This window comes from Sinohyriopsis cumingii, chromosome 16 (genome assembly GCF_028554795.1).
Source record: "Sinohyriopsis cumingii isolate HCF-2022 chromosome 16, ASM2855479v2, whole genome shotgun sequence".
NCBI classification, from domain to species: Eukaryota; Metazoa; Mollusca; class Bivalvia; order Unionida; family Unionidae; genus Sinohyriopsis; species Sinohyriopsis cumingii.
In genome coordinates this window covers 72757116-72774482 of record NC_142976.1, presented here as the reverse complement: position 1 = coordinate 72774482, position 17367 = coordinate 72757116, and the positions used below count along the sequence as shown (strand labels likewise).

The following is a 17367-nucleotide window of genomic DNA, read 5'->3' as shown; positions in this document are numbered from 1 at the left end:
TGAAAAAAAAATTCACTTTTACATTAAGAAAACTGCGGGGTGGGGGTGGGTAAGGAACTGGGCTGCCTAATGACTGAATCCTTGTTTAACAATCGTGTTGATAATAATTGTTAATAACATGCTTTTTCTAATAAAGTTAGTCATTTTTCTGTGTAAATAATATTTATTTTCGAAATGTCCAACATGTGAAAGATCGTTCCAACTGGTTTCAACAACCATCACGTGTGAGTGAAAATTACATCACTGCATTTTGCTTTATTGATTAGTCTGGTTACCAGAATGGTATGTAATAGTATACTACTAAGTTGGGGGTCCACGTAACTGGGAACTAGACTATCTGTTGATTAACTACCAAATAATGTTCCTTTTTTGAAAAACTAGTGACATTAATTTTATGAGATAATCTCCTATGTATAAACTCAATTTTTGTATTAGTACAATATTGATGTCATGATTTCATTAAAGTAATAGTGAAACTTCTTATTATCTTGAGGATATCTCTCAGTGCCAGTTCAGGAATTCTCAGAAACTCACTTGCCCACAATGGTTTGTATCTAAGAAACCAAGCTCTTTATTTTACAAGGTATTCATTTCGCTTTGCTGCCTTGTTATCTTTGATCTCAGTTATGAAGGAGTCAGTTAATTTAAGGTAGTTTATATTACATACACAATAACATTATAACAGTGTTCAATTGATCAACTGAAGTGAGTTCACCCAACTACGACTGGGGCTGCTAGATTTTAAGTATGTAGGCAATGTGTACCTTTTAACTTTTTTAAATTCCACCTCCTTTATTTGATTTTAAAGACATAATTAATGTGAAAATACAAAGGAGGCCAGCTTTTAATTCAGTGCAACAATACAAGAAATACTTCCGCAGTCACAGTCAGCACTTTATTAGGTTCTCAGAGAAATGCTTGTGGACAAAGCCGTTATGGTAGATTGACATATTTTACATTTAAATACACATTGCATTATGATGATTACATTTAAAAAAAGAACTAAAAGATAGAATTAAAACACAAATTTCACTTAATAAAAATTATTTAATTGGCATTTAAATATTAATGTACTGCCAACACTAGGCCTATGTGACATTTTCATTGATAAAATTTCCTTGAATTTCTTTAATTACAGTGTACTAAGAATGTCGTTTGGAAAGAAATGTGACCAGTTATGAATTCTTGCTAAAAGTTAATAATTTCAAAATGTTGATTAAAATTTCTATGTTATATCTACCGTTTTCAACCATAAAACAAGCGATATATCATTGTTCCAGTTAATAATTTTGATCGTGATTTTTGTCAAGTTCAAGTAATAAGGATTAATTTTTTGGGGGTATTTTAGGTTTAAAAAATGGGATCCATGCCTGATCCCACATTATAAGCTGGTTTGCGAGTTATCAAGGGAGTGGTGTACATTAGGTGATCTTTATCACTGAGAACTTTGAGTGTTACAATCAAGCTATTGCTAATTTTTTTGTAGATGTGCCTAATAGTGAACATACTGAGTACAAGCTTGCAAAAGGTGTAGATGGTTGCTTTCTGTGAACCTGTTACATCTTGTTGCTGATGCCTGTGTAAGCTATTTCAATTTCACTGTTTTCAAAGGTACTAGTTACAGCCTGGGGAATAACTTTGGAAATGCCATTTACTTTAGTATCTTTATGGAAGGATGAAATTACAGATTGATTGATTTATATATTCCCTTCCTCGCTTCCTTCCTTCCTTTATTTATATATTTATTCCTAAATCCTTGGTAACCACCTATGTTTCCAATGTGTATGATAGTTTGCTGGTGACCTTTATTTTACCTCACCAGGCCATGAGGTCAAGAGAGCTTACTGTATAATCCACCATCAGTTATCCATTGTATGCTATTTACAAATTATAAAAAAAACACTGAACAGAAATTGACTGAATTCGATGGAAAACATCCTGGCATGAAATTTTTTAAAAGTTGCTAGAATGGTGCTGGTACACCATAAAATATGGTGGCCATTCTAAAGCAAAATTTTGCAGCAGATTTTGACCAAATATGGCAGCATTATGGCATGAAGGTCTTTCAGAATTGTTAAAATGATGCCAGTCTGCCTTGAAATTTGGCCTCAATTACTAAAACAAGAAAAACCATTAAACAACTTTTTCTAACAAACCTCCAAACAGAAGCATATAATAAGACGAGCTTCTTGGTGTGGTCTTTCAAATTTTGTGTAAAGTCTGCCATCAAATATGGCCACAGTTACTAAAAATAGAAAAACAACTATTGATAGCAAAATTTGACCAGCTTGACGGAAAAGATAATTTTAATGGGGTTTGAAAATTATACAAATTATGCCAAATCACCATGAATAATGGCTACATTTACTCAAAAAAAAGACAAAATTGTTAATGATTTCTCAGAAGCTGCTCATCAGAAATTGACAAAATCTGACAGCATTCTGGTAAAAACTGCTCTCAGATTTATTCTAATGTCAGTTCACCATCAAATATGGTAGCCATTAAGAAAAGAAAATTCCTTTAAATGATCTCTTTTACAAGATTACTCAGCAGAATTTGACCAGATTTTACAGAATTTGTTCTTGTGTTATGGGCTTTCAAGTTTATACAAATGATGTCAGTCTGCTATAAAATGTAGTAATTCCGCTCTAGTGATTAGAGCATCCACCTTGGATGTGAGAGGTTGCAGGTTTCATACCAACTTATAAAAATGGTACTAACAGCATTAAGAGGTTAGTGTTAGGACTGGTGTCATCATAATGTGACTGGGTGGGACATCATGCTATATGTCTGCAGCATTATGCCCCAGTGCTAGACTTAACTATAAACTGCCACACTGCTGACATCATAGCGATATGACTGATATTTTTTAAAGCTACATTAAAAATCCAAGTGTACACATAAAATATAAAAGCTGTTACTAAAAATAGAAAAACTATTCAAGACTAATGCTAAAACTCTACTTAACAGACTTCGATCAAATTTGACAGAGAATGTCCTAACTTGAAATCCTGTTAGACTTATTCAAATCTTGTTGTTCTGCCATCTAATTTAGCTGCTGTTAATAAAAGTAGATAAACATTTATACAACTTTATTTTAAAAAAAATACTCAAGAGAATCTGACCAAAGTTTGACACAAAGCATCCTGTAATAGGGGCCATTAAATACTGAACAGGTGATGCTGATGTGCCTTCAGATATGAATGCTTTGTGGGTTTAATGCTATTTTGCAGCACATCGATAAGGCTATAAATGGCAGCCAGTATATTTGGTGAAAGAAGAACCAGGGAATACCCAGGGGAAAAACATAGACCCATGGAAAGCTACTGGCATGTTTCTGACATACCCATGTTGGCTGAATCCTAGACTCGAACCCACACAGACAGAGGTGAGATGGCAGTGATCCGTAGACCACTTGGCCACTCTGGGCCCCCAACAGGATGTAACAGGTACCCAGGTTGGCTGAACTGAGATTCAAACCCACGAAGACAGAGGTGAGATGTCAGTGATTTGTAAAGGTCATCGCCTTAGACCACTTGGCCACTTGGGGCCCCAGATATGAATGAAGATTCAAAATCTAGAAAAACTGTGAAACTGTGTTTTCGTAACATATTAAATATAACTGCCCTTGAAATGCAAAGTAAGTTTATATACCTTAAGGGTGAAGCTATGAAAATTTCTAAGTTAGGACCTTGTGTTCACGGCTGGGAGAGATCCAGGTGACAGTCCTGGTTGTATAAATGAATGTTCTGCTAACTTTTATACATGATGCAGCAGCAGTGTACTCCAAGATATTCTTTACCCTCTACAGTTTCAGTGCATGTGAGAATTTGCATTCACAAGCTGACATATATACTGTGAGTAATATAAAGCCCACTTGGGTGTCTTCTTTACAATTTTACTCATGTTTTTCAGGTCATACAGGAAGTTTCACTAATTCATTTGAGGGTACAACAAAAGAACCAGGCCAAATTGCTGTGTCAATCTTTTATGCTGTATTTTCCTATGGCGGGTGGTAAGTTACATATTTTACCTATGTAGGTAGGTAGGTAGGTAGGTAGGTGTGTGTGTGTGTGTGTGTGTGTGTGAGAGTGAGTGAGAGAGAGAGAGAGAGAGAGAGATTTGGATTTTTAACGTATCTTTAAAAAATTTCAGTCACATTGCTATGATGTCTGCAGTGTGACAGTTTATAGTGATGTCTAGCACTGGGGCATCATGCAGCAGACATGTAGCATGATGTCTCACCCAGTCACAATATCCTGACACCAGGCCAACCAGTCCTAACACTAACCTCTTAATGCTGAGCGCCAAGCGAGGCAGCTGTTAGTACCATTTTTATACGTCTTTGATATGACTTGTCCTGGGATCGAACCCATGACCTCCCACATCTGAGGCGGACGCTCTAACCACTAGGCTGCCGGCGCGGTCAGGTGGGTAGGTACATAGATTGATAGTTAGGAAGCTTGATAGGTAGGTATACATGTATCTTTATAGAGAACAAGCTGTTTCTTGGTCTCATTTTCTAATGTTCTGACATGCCTGACAGTGATGCTGCCAGTCATGTCAGGACAGTTTAATTTGTGGAGAACAGTTTGCTTGCCTGGGGACATGTATATGTTCATTGGTTTGTTCATGCATGCAGGTAGATCTTTGAGAACTTGCTTGTAATATTGTTATGTATATTTATATGTATTGCTTGTTGGCTTTTTTTAATGATTGTTTGTTATTCATAACTGTATTTTGTACTTGACCTTGTCCAAAATTAGGTTCATGGTGTACCTGACCAGTGACGTATTTTTTGTAAACAACAGAATACATAGCGAAAATTTCTCTATGATTATGGATTAAATATTCAGATCATTATTAATGGTAAACATGTTACTTGAATTTGAGTTAAAGATGCAGTATAGATTCTGACCTCAGACATTTCTAGAATGGAAATTTCTGATTAAGTTGACAGAGTATTTCTAGAAAATGGTAATTGCAACCATTCAGATTTTGAACTATTGTTGGACATTTTGTTTCATTAAAAGGCAATTGTAAGTAATCCCACCTACCCCCCCCCCCCCTTCGGCCTCCTAATTCATCTTGGCTCAGAAAGTTACCTTCATCATGTATTCCTAATTTGTCTTTTATTCTAGTTTTGAGGTCATTTTATAGCTTTGGAATTTGCTAATATGCTTAAGATGTATTAAAATCCTTTGTTGTTTCTTACAGTGTGACTAGAAATGCAGACATCAGCTGCATTACACACAGATGTACATAGGCCATGTGACATTACTGTGATAGTCTACATAGGCCATGTGACATTACTGTGATAGTCTACATATGCCATGTGACATTACTGTGATGGTCTATACAGGCCATGTGACATTACTGTGATAGTCTACATATGCCATGTGACATTACTGTGATGGTCTATATAGGCCATGTGACATTACTGTGATAGTCTACGTTACTGTGATAGTCTACATAGGCCATGTGACATTACTGTGACAGTCTACAATGACAATTTACTTGAGGATCAGACCACTTTAAATTGCTTATATCAGAGTAAGGTAGAAGACAGAGCCTAAAAACTGTACTCTAACCCATAATTTTTAGAACTTGGAGTACTGACAAGCTCCACCCTCTTGCCAGTTATCCAGTACAGTGCAGGGGCTCTTTGACTTCAGCAAGGTCAGCAACACTAAATGTAGATGGTAGAGATTAAAGAGTTGAGATTAGCACTAAAGCAGTAATTCACACAGAAAACAAAACACATGAGTATAAACACATTGAATGTCATGGCATGTGACACAAAAAACAAGATTTTTTACAATCACCCCTATGACCACTCACATGGACATGGTAATAAAAACAGTAACAAAAATAAAAACATTTAACCCTTTACCTCATACAAGCTTCTTTGGACGCCTCTACTCCATTCGCATGGAAGCGCCTTTTGACACCTCTACAAGATTCGCATAGAAGCGCCTTTTGACGCCTGCGGTAAACATCAGCCATTTTGAGCTAGTTTTCGTAGCGCCACCTTCGGGGAAAACCCCCCTATTACATACTACATTCATTTCTGCGAATGACAATTACGTCAGATCACGTGGTCGCTATTCATGCACTGGTCGATATCTGCTATTTAAAGTAACTGGGTTGTAATCTCCACTCTCCAAAATGGCAGCCGCGGATTTCATTCAGTACGTACGAAGTTTTCACGATTAGAATAACAATCACGAAAGTTTCAATAAATTAGGTAAAGTCTCTGATATTGATGTAGGCAGCAATTAGTTTTTATAAATTATCAAATTCAGATGACTTAGTGATATAGACACACAAGAAAACCTTGTAAATTTTGAGTATCGGAAATAGCAGCTACGGTTGGTCAAGTGGCCTCACAGACATGACGGTGAACGAGTTCTCTCAAGATTTTGAAGCACATAAAAAAATTCTTCTGTGGAAAATAATTACACAGCTATAACAATCAGACATTACTCTTAAATTTTTCCACATATAATATACGTGTACCAAAAATGTAAAATGGTTAAAATTGTTGTTAAATGTAACATACACAAAATTGCTTAACAGTTCACAGGCAGGATTTCATTCAGTACTTACGAAGTTTTCACGAGTAGAATCACAAACACGAAAGATTCAATAACCTTGGTAAAGGCTATGATATTTATGCAAGCAGCAATTAGTTTTTTATTGATTATCAAATTCAGATGACTTAGTGATGTAGACGCAGACGAAAAACATGTAAATTTCGAGTATGGGAAATGGCAGCTACGGTCGGTCACGTGGCCTCACTGACATGATGGTGAACGAGTTCTCTCTCGATTTTATAGCACATAAAATATTCTTCTGTGAAAAATAATTACACAGCTATAACAATCGGACTTTACTCTTCAATTTTTCCACATATAATAAATGTCTGCCTAAAACGTAAAATGGTTAAAACTGCTGTTAAACGTAACACCACTACATAGCTTAACAATTCACAGGCATGCCTATGCAGATGCGGTCTGCTAGGTAACAGGTGTTCTATTTATAGCGTGCTGCACTTTGTCACTAAGCTCTATGAGGTAAAGGGTTAAACAACCTTATGTATAAAAAAACCACTCCACAGGGTCAGTTTGACTGACTTTGATAGAAAGCGTCATGGAATAGAGGCCTTGCTGTAGTGGACATTTGGTGCTGATGTGCCATTAAATATGGACAAAGATACAAAAAGCCTTGAAACATTATCATAACAGATTTCGTCAACAGCTTTGGAAGAGATTTCTGCACAAAGAATGATATTGGCATAGATTAGAATTTGTATCAAACTAAAGTAAAATAGGCAAAATTTGACACGATATAAAATTTGAGAAATAGTTTAGTTAGGGTTTTGTTCGAGGTGAAATGGTCATCTTTTATTTTATTTAAGTTAGTGAGAAATAACAAGTCCAATTGGACCTCTTGTTATTTTTATATTTTTAGGCAGATTATGACAAGCATGATGGAAGAGGTAGAAAATCCAGGAAGGTAATTAAAATAATAATGATAAACATCCTCGGTGTTTCACCGCTGTTTGGCTCTGAAAATTAAATTATGAACATCTGAGGTCATGTGAACCTATCAGAGTTGATAGTAGTCAGATTCAAAAGTGGGAAATAGGTCTAAAGGTCACTAGAAATATATGACAAGTTTGGATGTCAATTTTAATATTTATTAATGAGCTCCATGTTTGAAACAATTATTTATCAACATTCAGCATCATTATTTAGTACAGCTCTAGCCCCTGATTTTTGTAACCTGTCATTTACATTTTTTCCAAAAACTAACTTAATTGTTAATTGGATTTCCACCAGATTTGTTATGTAATTTGATATGTTTCTGCTGACATGACGGAGGCTTTGTTTTTTTCAGCATTCATTGTGCATAATATTATTATATAGTGGAGTTGTGACTTCGATTGTTGGAGACAGCCAGTGTTTCCACAGAATAAAAATTCTTTAATTATTGTTGGACTCAGTAAGATTGTAAGTATTCTGTGACATTGTTTAGGTGTTAATGGCCAGCATTTTTATTGTATAACCACCATTAGGCTGAGCATATTATGCTCTTATTTCCTTTTTTTTTTTCTCCCCACAATAACTGGAGTTCTCTAGCATCTACTGTTACCAAACTATTTAAGAAGCTGCATTTGGGACAAGGAAGAAACCACCTATTACTTTCTGTTTCAAAACGTCACAGCAGCTAGAAAAAGGGAAAAGGTTTTTACACAATAACTTGATTTTTATACCAGATACCTTAAACAAACTTAACTGTTTTAAATGGCTTACATTTAAGATAAAAAAAGACACCAGTGAATGTTGGGTCAGAAGGTCAGAAAGTAAAAGTCAAGGTCATAAGTACTTCACAAGAAGGTAAATGGTTTTCATTGAATAACTCCTATAGGTTCTATTATCAAATTTTTTGGATAACCACAGTTTGAGACAAGAAAGGTACCTATCAGTTTAGGGGTCAGTAGGCCCAAGTTTAAGGTCAAAAGTCTGAAAAAGAAAAAGAAAAATGGTTTCTGCAGAATAACTTGATGCATTGGGGTTATGATGTACAATTTATGAAGCTTTTTATTGATGACACCTCACCTACTTTAAATTGTGTTCCACATTTTCATCAACCCTTCCTTTACAAATGTATTTTAAATAATTTTCTCTATATTCTTTACTTCACTGAAAAGCAGAATTTGCTTGTTTATTTCTTTTTTTTATTGATTTATTTTCAGAGATCTTCCACTTGCCTGCAACATTACATTTGTCATCGTGATTCTCAAATACATAATGGCAAATGTTGCATATTTAGCCATTTTGTCACCACAGGAAATCATCAACTCAAAAGCAGTGGCATTGGTAAGAAAGGTCCGAATTTTAGGAGATGATTATTCTACCAACTTTTAGAAATTTCTTCTCAAATTGTGAATCATACTCTTGAAATTTAGTTATTTTTATAAAGATTTTGGAAAATAGCAGAATTGTCTGTATGTTTGTTGTATGTGCAGGTGTCCTCTTTTATAGTCACCCTTTCTGCACTGGGAAAGTGTCCATATAAGACAGGTAGCCTTTGCAGAGGGGAACTGTTTTTTGAGAAGTATATGCATGTGTATGTAGTAACAAAGCTACGTGTAACTTCAAAGCATTTATTATCTTTATTTAAAATTGTCATTAATTACTGAAAGGTTCTTCTTGTCTTTAGAATAGACTTACTTCAAGTGAAATAGATTAATAGTTCTTGATTCTTAAGCATGAAATGTGAGTGGGGTATTGGCACTTGCATTGAAGACCATTAAAAATGTCATTTAAATCTTGTTACAAACATTGCTTTGAATTTATAATCATTCACTTTCCATTCACTTAATTTTCCCATTGCTGCCAAATGTTCTCCTTATCTGTTATGATATTGTTTATTTGAATCTTTCCAAAATCAAATTTTCAGCAAAAACTCTTGAACTCTCCCGATTGTTGCAGAGTTGAATAAATTTTACATTTTCTTCTAAAGTAAGAATAGTTTTCCAATTATGCAATGATATGTTAAAATTTTGTGACAGTTGATTCCTGTTTTGCTAATTGTACAATACTGAAGTTTAATTATGCAGATAACACTTGTGTAGATTAGATGCAATGTTTTGTTTTTAAAAGAAATGATACACATACATTCACTTGACTTTTTGGTCTTTTGGTACCTTGTTTTGTTCAAGGTTACTTTCTCTTTGTGTCTGTTATGATCTTGACAATTATGTGCTGTCATAATCAACAAAGAAAAGAACTCAAAAGCTTGTGTAAAGCTCAAAACTCTATCATAACATTGTTGATCACCTTTCCTGTAAATGTGACTGAGCATTTTTAGCTAATGATATAATATTAACCATAGTGGCACATGTTATATTGTACTTGTTTAGTAGTGAAAACTTGGAATAAGGAAACAGACATCTGTATAGATAATTGGATTACTTACCTTACTGTATGAATTATTGGTTTTAGACACATACTAAAATAAAACATGGCTGCTTGTGAGGGGTAAATTTAATATTTTTGGTTTACGATGCCGACACCATGCTGCATCTGAGGGGTACTTTGTACACAAACTTGTCAGTACTGGGAAAACTAGGCATGTAGAGGAGGTGGCCACTGGTGAGGTGGGCTGTATAAGAGAGGGACCTCTATGTGTGTGTGTGTGTGAAGTACTTAAAACAGAAAGATTGCATAATTGATATTTAATTTGTACAGAGAACAATACATTGGTACATGTACAAGAAAACTGACAAATAAGTAGCATGAATAGTTCTGTTTAAAGTATGGTTTTCTATACTGTGATTTTTTCATGGTCTTGCTTTCATTAAAAAAATCTCTATATCTCATTAACCCCTGGCACCTCATTTATGCATCAGGAGGTAGTAGCCTACTGAAGAGCTTTGTAGCATCAAGGTCATGTATGATACACTAAAGTGGGTGGTATTATAGAAAAGTAGACAGATGTAGCTCTACAATGGTACCAAATAATCTGGACGTTCTAGTTGCACTACAAAATATAGAGGGAAAAATGTAATTTTTGGGACCTAATTTTTTTCCACCAAAAATTTGCCCATGGTTGGAATCTGATTTTGTGTCTGGATTTTATACTTTTTGGCCTCCGAGCTAAGGCAGACAGGTGAACCTTTGCAAAAAGTAGGATAAGATACAAAAATGATGGGTCTGTTAAGCCCCCCCTGCAAAAAGGGGGCCTCGAGTGGCCAAGTGTCTAAAGCTCTCTCCGTTATAGATCACTGCCATCTCACTTCTGTCTATGTCGGTTCGAGTCTCGGATTCAGGCAATGTGGGTATGTGAGAAAGCTTGCCAGTTCTTTCCGGGATTTTCCCGGGTTCTTCCTCCACCATTAATACTGGCTGCCATATATAGCCTATCATGTGCTGAAAAATGGCGTTAAACCCTACAACAACAACAACAACAACAACAACAAAAAAGAACTCCAACTTTCAGCCTTCTGCTCCAGTGCAAGCAAAATAGGCAGTGAAAAACGATGTTTCTAACACAACTAGGCATTAGAGTAACTAGAAATCTCTTGGACGTTGATGTATTAGGATGTATTCAAATTATACACAAATCTAAATTAGGCAGAAACAATAAGAAAACAGAAAATTAAATAAATTACTTTTCAAACAAGTTTATACCATTTCTTTTTAATAATCATGCATGCCAACCTCGAGATAAGTATGCATGTAATTTTTTAAAATATAACTTTGCCTAAATAAACACATTTAGAACTTACCTTGTGCATCTTGAGATGTCTCAGAGTTGTAGGTCGGCTTATGCGTGGGTCATGCACTTTTTAGTGTTTATACCTGTTCAGTTTGGGGGTCGGCTTATATGTAAATGGGCTTATACGTGAGTATATACGGTATTATTAGAAAAGAGAACCTGGACTGTGTCAAATACACTAAGAAAATTCCAAAAACTAGACCTAGACTTCTGCTAATGATAATTCTGATTTTAAACCCATACACATAGAGAATAATTTAGTTATGTATTAGTTGTTTACCCAAAAAAGTCAATTCATGTCAAGCAGAAATGAACTCAGTTTTGGACAAGGTCAAGTCCAACATACAATGTTACATTACAATAGCATGTAAATTGAAAGTAAAAAGAGAGATTAATGCAATAAAGCTTTCTTTTTTTCTTTTAAATCTTATGAATGGCACAAAGTATACATGAAACAATACATTTATATACACGTGAAAGTGCATCTGATATTAAATTATCGTTTCCCTTGACGTGCTGTATGTCAATTTTGTATTTTTGCAATATCACATCCACTCTGATAGTCTCTGGTTTTTGTTTTTCATCTTGCCAATGAAAGTAAGGGGGTTGTGATTGCTAAACACAAACATTGGAATTGGAGTTGAACTAATATAGACTTCTAAGATTCAAACATGGGTCCATGGGTTACAGCAAGAATCACCTTGCCTGCCCCCTATACCCTATATGCATATCATCCAAAAAGGATGGGACATAGTTGTTGGTATTAGGATATTTTTGTATGCTTTGATTTCTGTCATAGGAATCTGGAATGACTGTATTTTAGATGAGCCTTGATTGCTGGAGTTTCATGCAAGTGTCTGCATGACCTTAAAAGTGGCCATTTCAGATTTTTTTACTTGTTAATGTGACCATTTTATTAGCAACTGGGTGCAATGTTCAGGTCAAAGGCCAAATGACATGACAAAGAATTTTATATTGCACTTACAGGTGTCTTGTTAGCTAGGACATTTAAGAAAATATTGTTTGGCCCCGAGTGGCCAAGTGGTCTAACGCACTCTCCACTACGGATCACTGCCATCTCACCTCTGTCTGCGTGGGTTTGAGTCTCAGATTCAGCCAATGTGGGTATGTGAGAAAGCTTGCCAGTAGCTTTTCGTGGGTCAGTGGTTCTTTCCGGGGGTTTTCCCGGGTTCTTCCTCCACCATTAATACTGGTCGCCATGTATAGCCTATCGTGTACTGAAAAATGGCGTTAAACTCTACAACAACAACAACAACAATAAGAAAATATTGTTGTTTCTGATGTTTGGTCTGGTGGAGTTTCTCGAGAATATCTGAGATGGTTTCAGTGCTCAGCAGTGTTTGAAATTACTGTAGGTCTGACATCAGTGCATTTAGGACCCATGCATTTTGTAAAATGTTAGTCTTTTCTGTCAGGTGGCTAACCGTTTGTTTAAACACTATATTTTAATTAATATAGTGAGTATACAACAAAAGTCTAACCATGTAATTAAATACAGCTTTCCTTTTTTTGTGACTTTCTCAGTATTCATTTCTGGTGTTGGACCATACAATCATCATTGTTTTGTAGATCCTGTTGGAAGTGAAAGTTGAAATATCACCAGTTGATGCCAAATCCTCTTTCTGTGTACTTGTGTTCTACTCAGTGATTAGCTTAAATTTAAAAATCCTTGAAATTATGTAAATTATTGCCCATTCAGAATGATTGATACAGTGTGTATGTGTTTCTTCCATAATGATCAACAAAAGCAAGTATGTTGTTTACAGTTGAAATCTTTTGTTTTCTCTTATTATGTCACTTTTATGGGGGTGGGTGATTCTACTGCTCTTACAAAGGGTCAGCAATTAACATCTGCTAAAGGTATCTATAAGAGAATTTCCAATGAAAGAATAAGAATCAAAGGAAAGAAGAAACAGATTTGTCATGAATTCCTGGAAATTCTTTTTTGACCAGAAGAGCGTTAGTTCCATCTTGGGATTCTTGTTATTATTACGACAATTTGTACAGATGAAGAATGAACCATGTCATCATTATATGTATATAATATTTTTACCTGATTATTTAATTTCAGTTGGCTGTCCAGACTCTTTATAAACCAATAGCTCCACTGATTTCCATTTTTGTGGCTTTGACTTGTATTGGAGCATTAAATGCATCCATTATGGGACATTCCAGGTACTTAATTTGCCCTGACCTAAAATCAAATTTTTCTTTGGTACCTTGGTACACAGTCAGACAAATCCATTGCTAAATTACTTCACCCCATCGACTTGTCAGTCGGCTATTGCATATTCAGCATTCAGTTAGAATCCTGGAAGTGCAGTCATGAGTGCTCTGCGTCATAGAACTTCTGGTCTAAGCTTCACCTACGGGCCACCCCATCCCACCTCGTTTGCATCAGAAAATCTTTTTTAATGTATCCAGCAGTTTGAAATTTTACAGATTTATCACATCCACTTAAACAAATGAAAGCTTGAACATTTGAGGCAACCAAAGCAATATTTTCTGGGCTAACGGTACAGAGATAATGAGACGTTAGGTGTAGTTAATTGACTAATTATTAATTGAGGTTACTTGAGGTTAATTTGGAAAGGTCTCATGCAGAGATTTTACACATATGCTTGCATTGTATTAGATCTTTTTTCTGGTATAGTTTTTCCATAATTTATCATTTTTAAAGTTTACTTGTTCAAAATATTAAATCTTAATATTTGTATCCATTCAGATTTCACTATTATTCACATGTACGTACAAAAAATGGTCCAAGAATTTCGAAGGGGAAACAAATGTTAGAAAATGTGATGCTGATTGGTATGTGTGTGTGGTTATATCCATACTTGTTTTAATCCATTTTGTGTCCATGGTTACAAACAGATTAATTAATTTCAGCTTTACTAGGAAGATGTAATTCTTTAGTTATTTTCTGAACGTATAATAAATGTAATGCAGTGGTTTATTTATTTTATGACACACATGTACCTCTCTTGTTATGACCTAAATGAAGGTCAATTTAAGCTTAAACAAGGACAGGAAATAATTTATTATACAATGGTTAATTGTTAATACTGTGAATCAGTTTAAATGCATGTGTATCCAATTTTAAGGCTTGGTAAAAAATACATATTTGTTGGCACCTAATTTGTTTGATTTATCATTTTAAAATACCATGATAAAAGATTGAGTGATGGTGTATATATATCTCAATAGAAGATTATACTGTTATTCACTTTCACTCGTTTCCAGGCCAACCATCCTAATCCATGCTGTAGTATAATTGGGTTAATTAGGCACTTAGTGCAAAAAAGTTGAAGTCATTTTTTTATGCATGAATGTGCAGACAAACAAAATTAATACTATGGCTGCAAGTTAGATGGCATTTAAATTTTTCAGTTTTCTTAAAGACTGCTATCAAAACATAAAAGCTTTCGACAATTCAGAATGGGCACTAAAACAAATCCAATGACAAGAAAATGGGCTTGTCAAGATAAAGCTTCCTTTTGTTAAATACATAAATAATTCATTCTCTCAGCTGTCACAGTATTGCTGATACAGTGGACAGGGAATGGGAAACTTAAAGTAAAATCTACAGTCGTGGGTTTAAGAGTCCACTGTTTGTTGGCTTCAAGTTCAATTTTTTTTGCACATGAACGAAATCTTAATCAATAAATTTCCAATATTACTCATATTTTATAATTGTATCATTTGGTATATTTGTCAGTACTCTCAATACCATTGGTATTAAAACAAACAAAATGAGTAATGATTTACCACAGCATAGGATGGGTGGATACATTTTGAATATCAACTTAGTTCATACACCATTATGACTTTAAATTCGTTGTCTCAGTTGCCCCCCAAAACCACGAAATTTGGTATCTCACGAATTTAAAGTGGTTCACAGTATTTCATGGTACAAAGATATTAATATCTAGCTGTATCTACTGTAAGACATAACTGTATCTACTGTAAGTCATACATTGTGGAAAAAGGCCAGGAATATTTTTAACGTCTTAGACATGTTTCATATCATCATTGGCTTTTTCGGTGTTTTAAAGCACAACAACATAAATTGGTTATTTATTGCCAAGGCAATTTGAGTAAAGTGCTTTGCCAAAGGATGCATCATTGTAGCTAGCCTGAGCTGATCGGTGTCAGGATTTGAAAAACATCCCTTTTTTTACAATGATGAAGATACCATTCTTGTCGGTAGGAAGGAATAGAGCTAAGAATTTCATTGAACTGACAGCAAACAATGTGTGCTAGGAATTTTTATGTAGTTGATTTAATGTTTACTAGTCTGAATGTAATAATTTGTGCTTTAGAAATAAAACAAAGAAATAAAAACAAAAGGAAACTGATATGACTTAGTATCATTTTAGAGTTGCTGAAGATGAAATAAACCACATCAAAGTTATAGTCCACCTGACGATGAGGTCTAGTGAGTGTTTGGTACAGCCCTGTGTCTGCTGTGCATTCTGTGACACCTGTCAGTATAAAATTTCTTGTTTCTGGACTGTCCATATTTTTCATCCAGTCTTGATCAGGCTTAATCAGCGTCTCAGAAAAATTTGGTAATGAGTGAAATCCTTGCATTCCATATTCTTTACCCACAAATCTACCCCATACATGTATTGGTGTGTTGGTGGTTTGGGATCTGAACTCGCATAATTATTAGAAGTTTGAACTGCACTAACTTATGTAGAGAAACAACAGGTTTGTAGATTGGAAAGAGGATAAGAACATAGATAGGAAAGTAGATAAAGACATAGGAAAGTAGATAAGGAAGTAGATAGCCAAGTAGATAACTTAGTAAAAGCTCTGATCAGTTAGCTTTAAATGAATAACCTCTTGTTTATTGTTGATCTTATTTCATTTTATTGCCTGTTTCAGTAAGCTCACAGAAAATTCTTTTCATGTTTGTACAGGATACTGTTTGCTGGAGCCCGTGTTGGACATATGCCACTAATTCTGGGAATGATCCATACCAGGTACCTGACCCCCTGGCCGGCGATCATTTTTCTGGTATGTACATATGATGTAAATATCCAACTCCCAGACCGATCATTGTTCTGGTATGTAGATATGATGTAAATATCCAACTCGTTTACCAATCTGTGTTTTGGTATGTACATATGTAAATATCCAACATCCAGATAAGTCTTTGTTCTGGTACATGTATATGATGTCAAGACCTAACTCCCTGGCTATGATTATCTAAAACTCCCTGACTGCCAATCTTTATTAGTTTACATATGATGTAATTATCAGAACTCCATGACTGCCAATCTTTATTCAGTTACATACATATGATGTAATTATCAGAACTCCCTGACTGCCAATCTTTGTTCAGTTTACATATGATGTAATTATCAGAACTCCCTGACTGCCAATCTTTGTTCAGTTACATACATATGATGTAATTATCAGAACTCCCTGACTGCCAATCTTTATTCAGTTTACATATGATGTAATTATCAGAACTCCCTGACTGCCAGTCTTTATTCAGTTTACATATGATGTAATTATAAGAACTCCCTGACTGGCAATCTTTGTTCAGTTTACATATGTTGTTGTTGTTGTAAGGTTTAACGCCATTTTTCAGCACACGATAGGCTATACATGGCGGCCAGTATTAATGGTGGAGGAAAAACCTGGAAAAACCCCGGAAAGAACCACCAACCCACGAGAAGCTACTGGCAAGCTTTCTCACATACCCACATTAGCCGAATCCGAGACTCGAACCCACGCAGACAGAGGCGAGATGGCAGTGATCCGTAACAGAGAGCGCTTTAGACCACTCGGCCACTTGGGGCCGCATATGATGTAATTATCAGAACTCCCTGACTGCCAATCTTTATTCAGTTTACATACATATGATGTAATTATCTAACTTCCTGGCTGCCAGTCTTTCTTCAGTGACATATGGTATTAATCACATTTTTTGCTGGCAATCTCTTTTCATGTACAAATGCCAACAGTCTCCCTGACCAGCAATCAATCTGAAACATTTGAATGATTTAAATTGTTACATATTTACATATAAAATTATTATTCACC

The 17367-nt window shown here is 35.2% G+C and overlaps 1 protein-coding gene across 2 annotated transcripts in view; it reads left to right on the top strand.

Moving 5' to 3' along the window:
- The window catches only part of LOC149780772 (Y+L amino acid transporter 2-like), a 60796-nt gene that overhangs the window by 15436 nt on the left and 27993 nt on the right, over nt 1-17367 (top strand). For both annotated transcript variants that reach the window (XM_089937847.1, XM_089937845.1), the window contains 5 exons: nt 3916-4015; nt 7474-7518; nt 8762-8885; nt 13382-13485; nt 16236-16332. In XM_089937847.1, coding sequence (XP_089793973.1) covers nt 3916-4015; nt 7474-7518; nt 8762-8885; nt 13382-13485; nt 16236-16332 — 470 coding nt within the window. The remainder of the gene's footprint in view (nt 1-3915; nt 4016-7473; nt 7519-8761; nt 8886-13381; nt 13486-16235; nt 16333-17367) is intronic.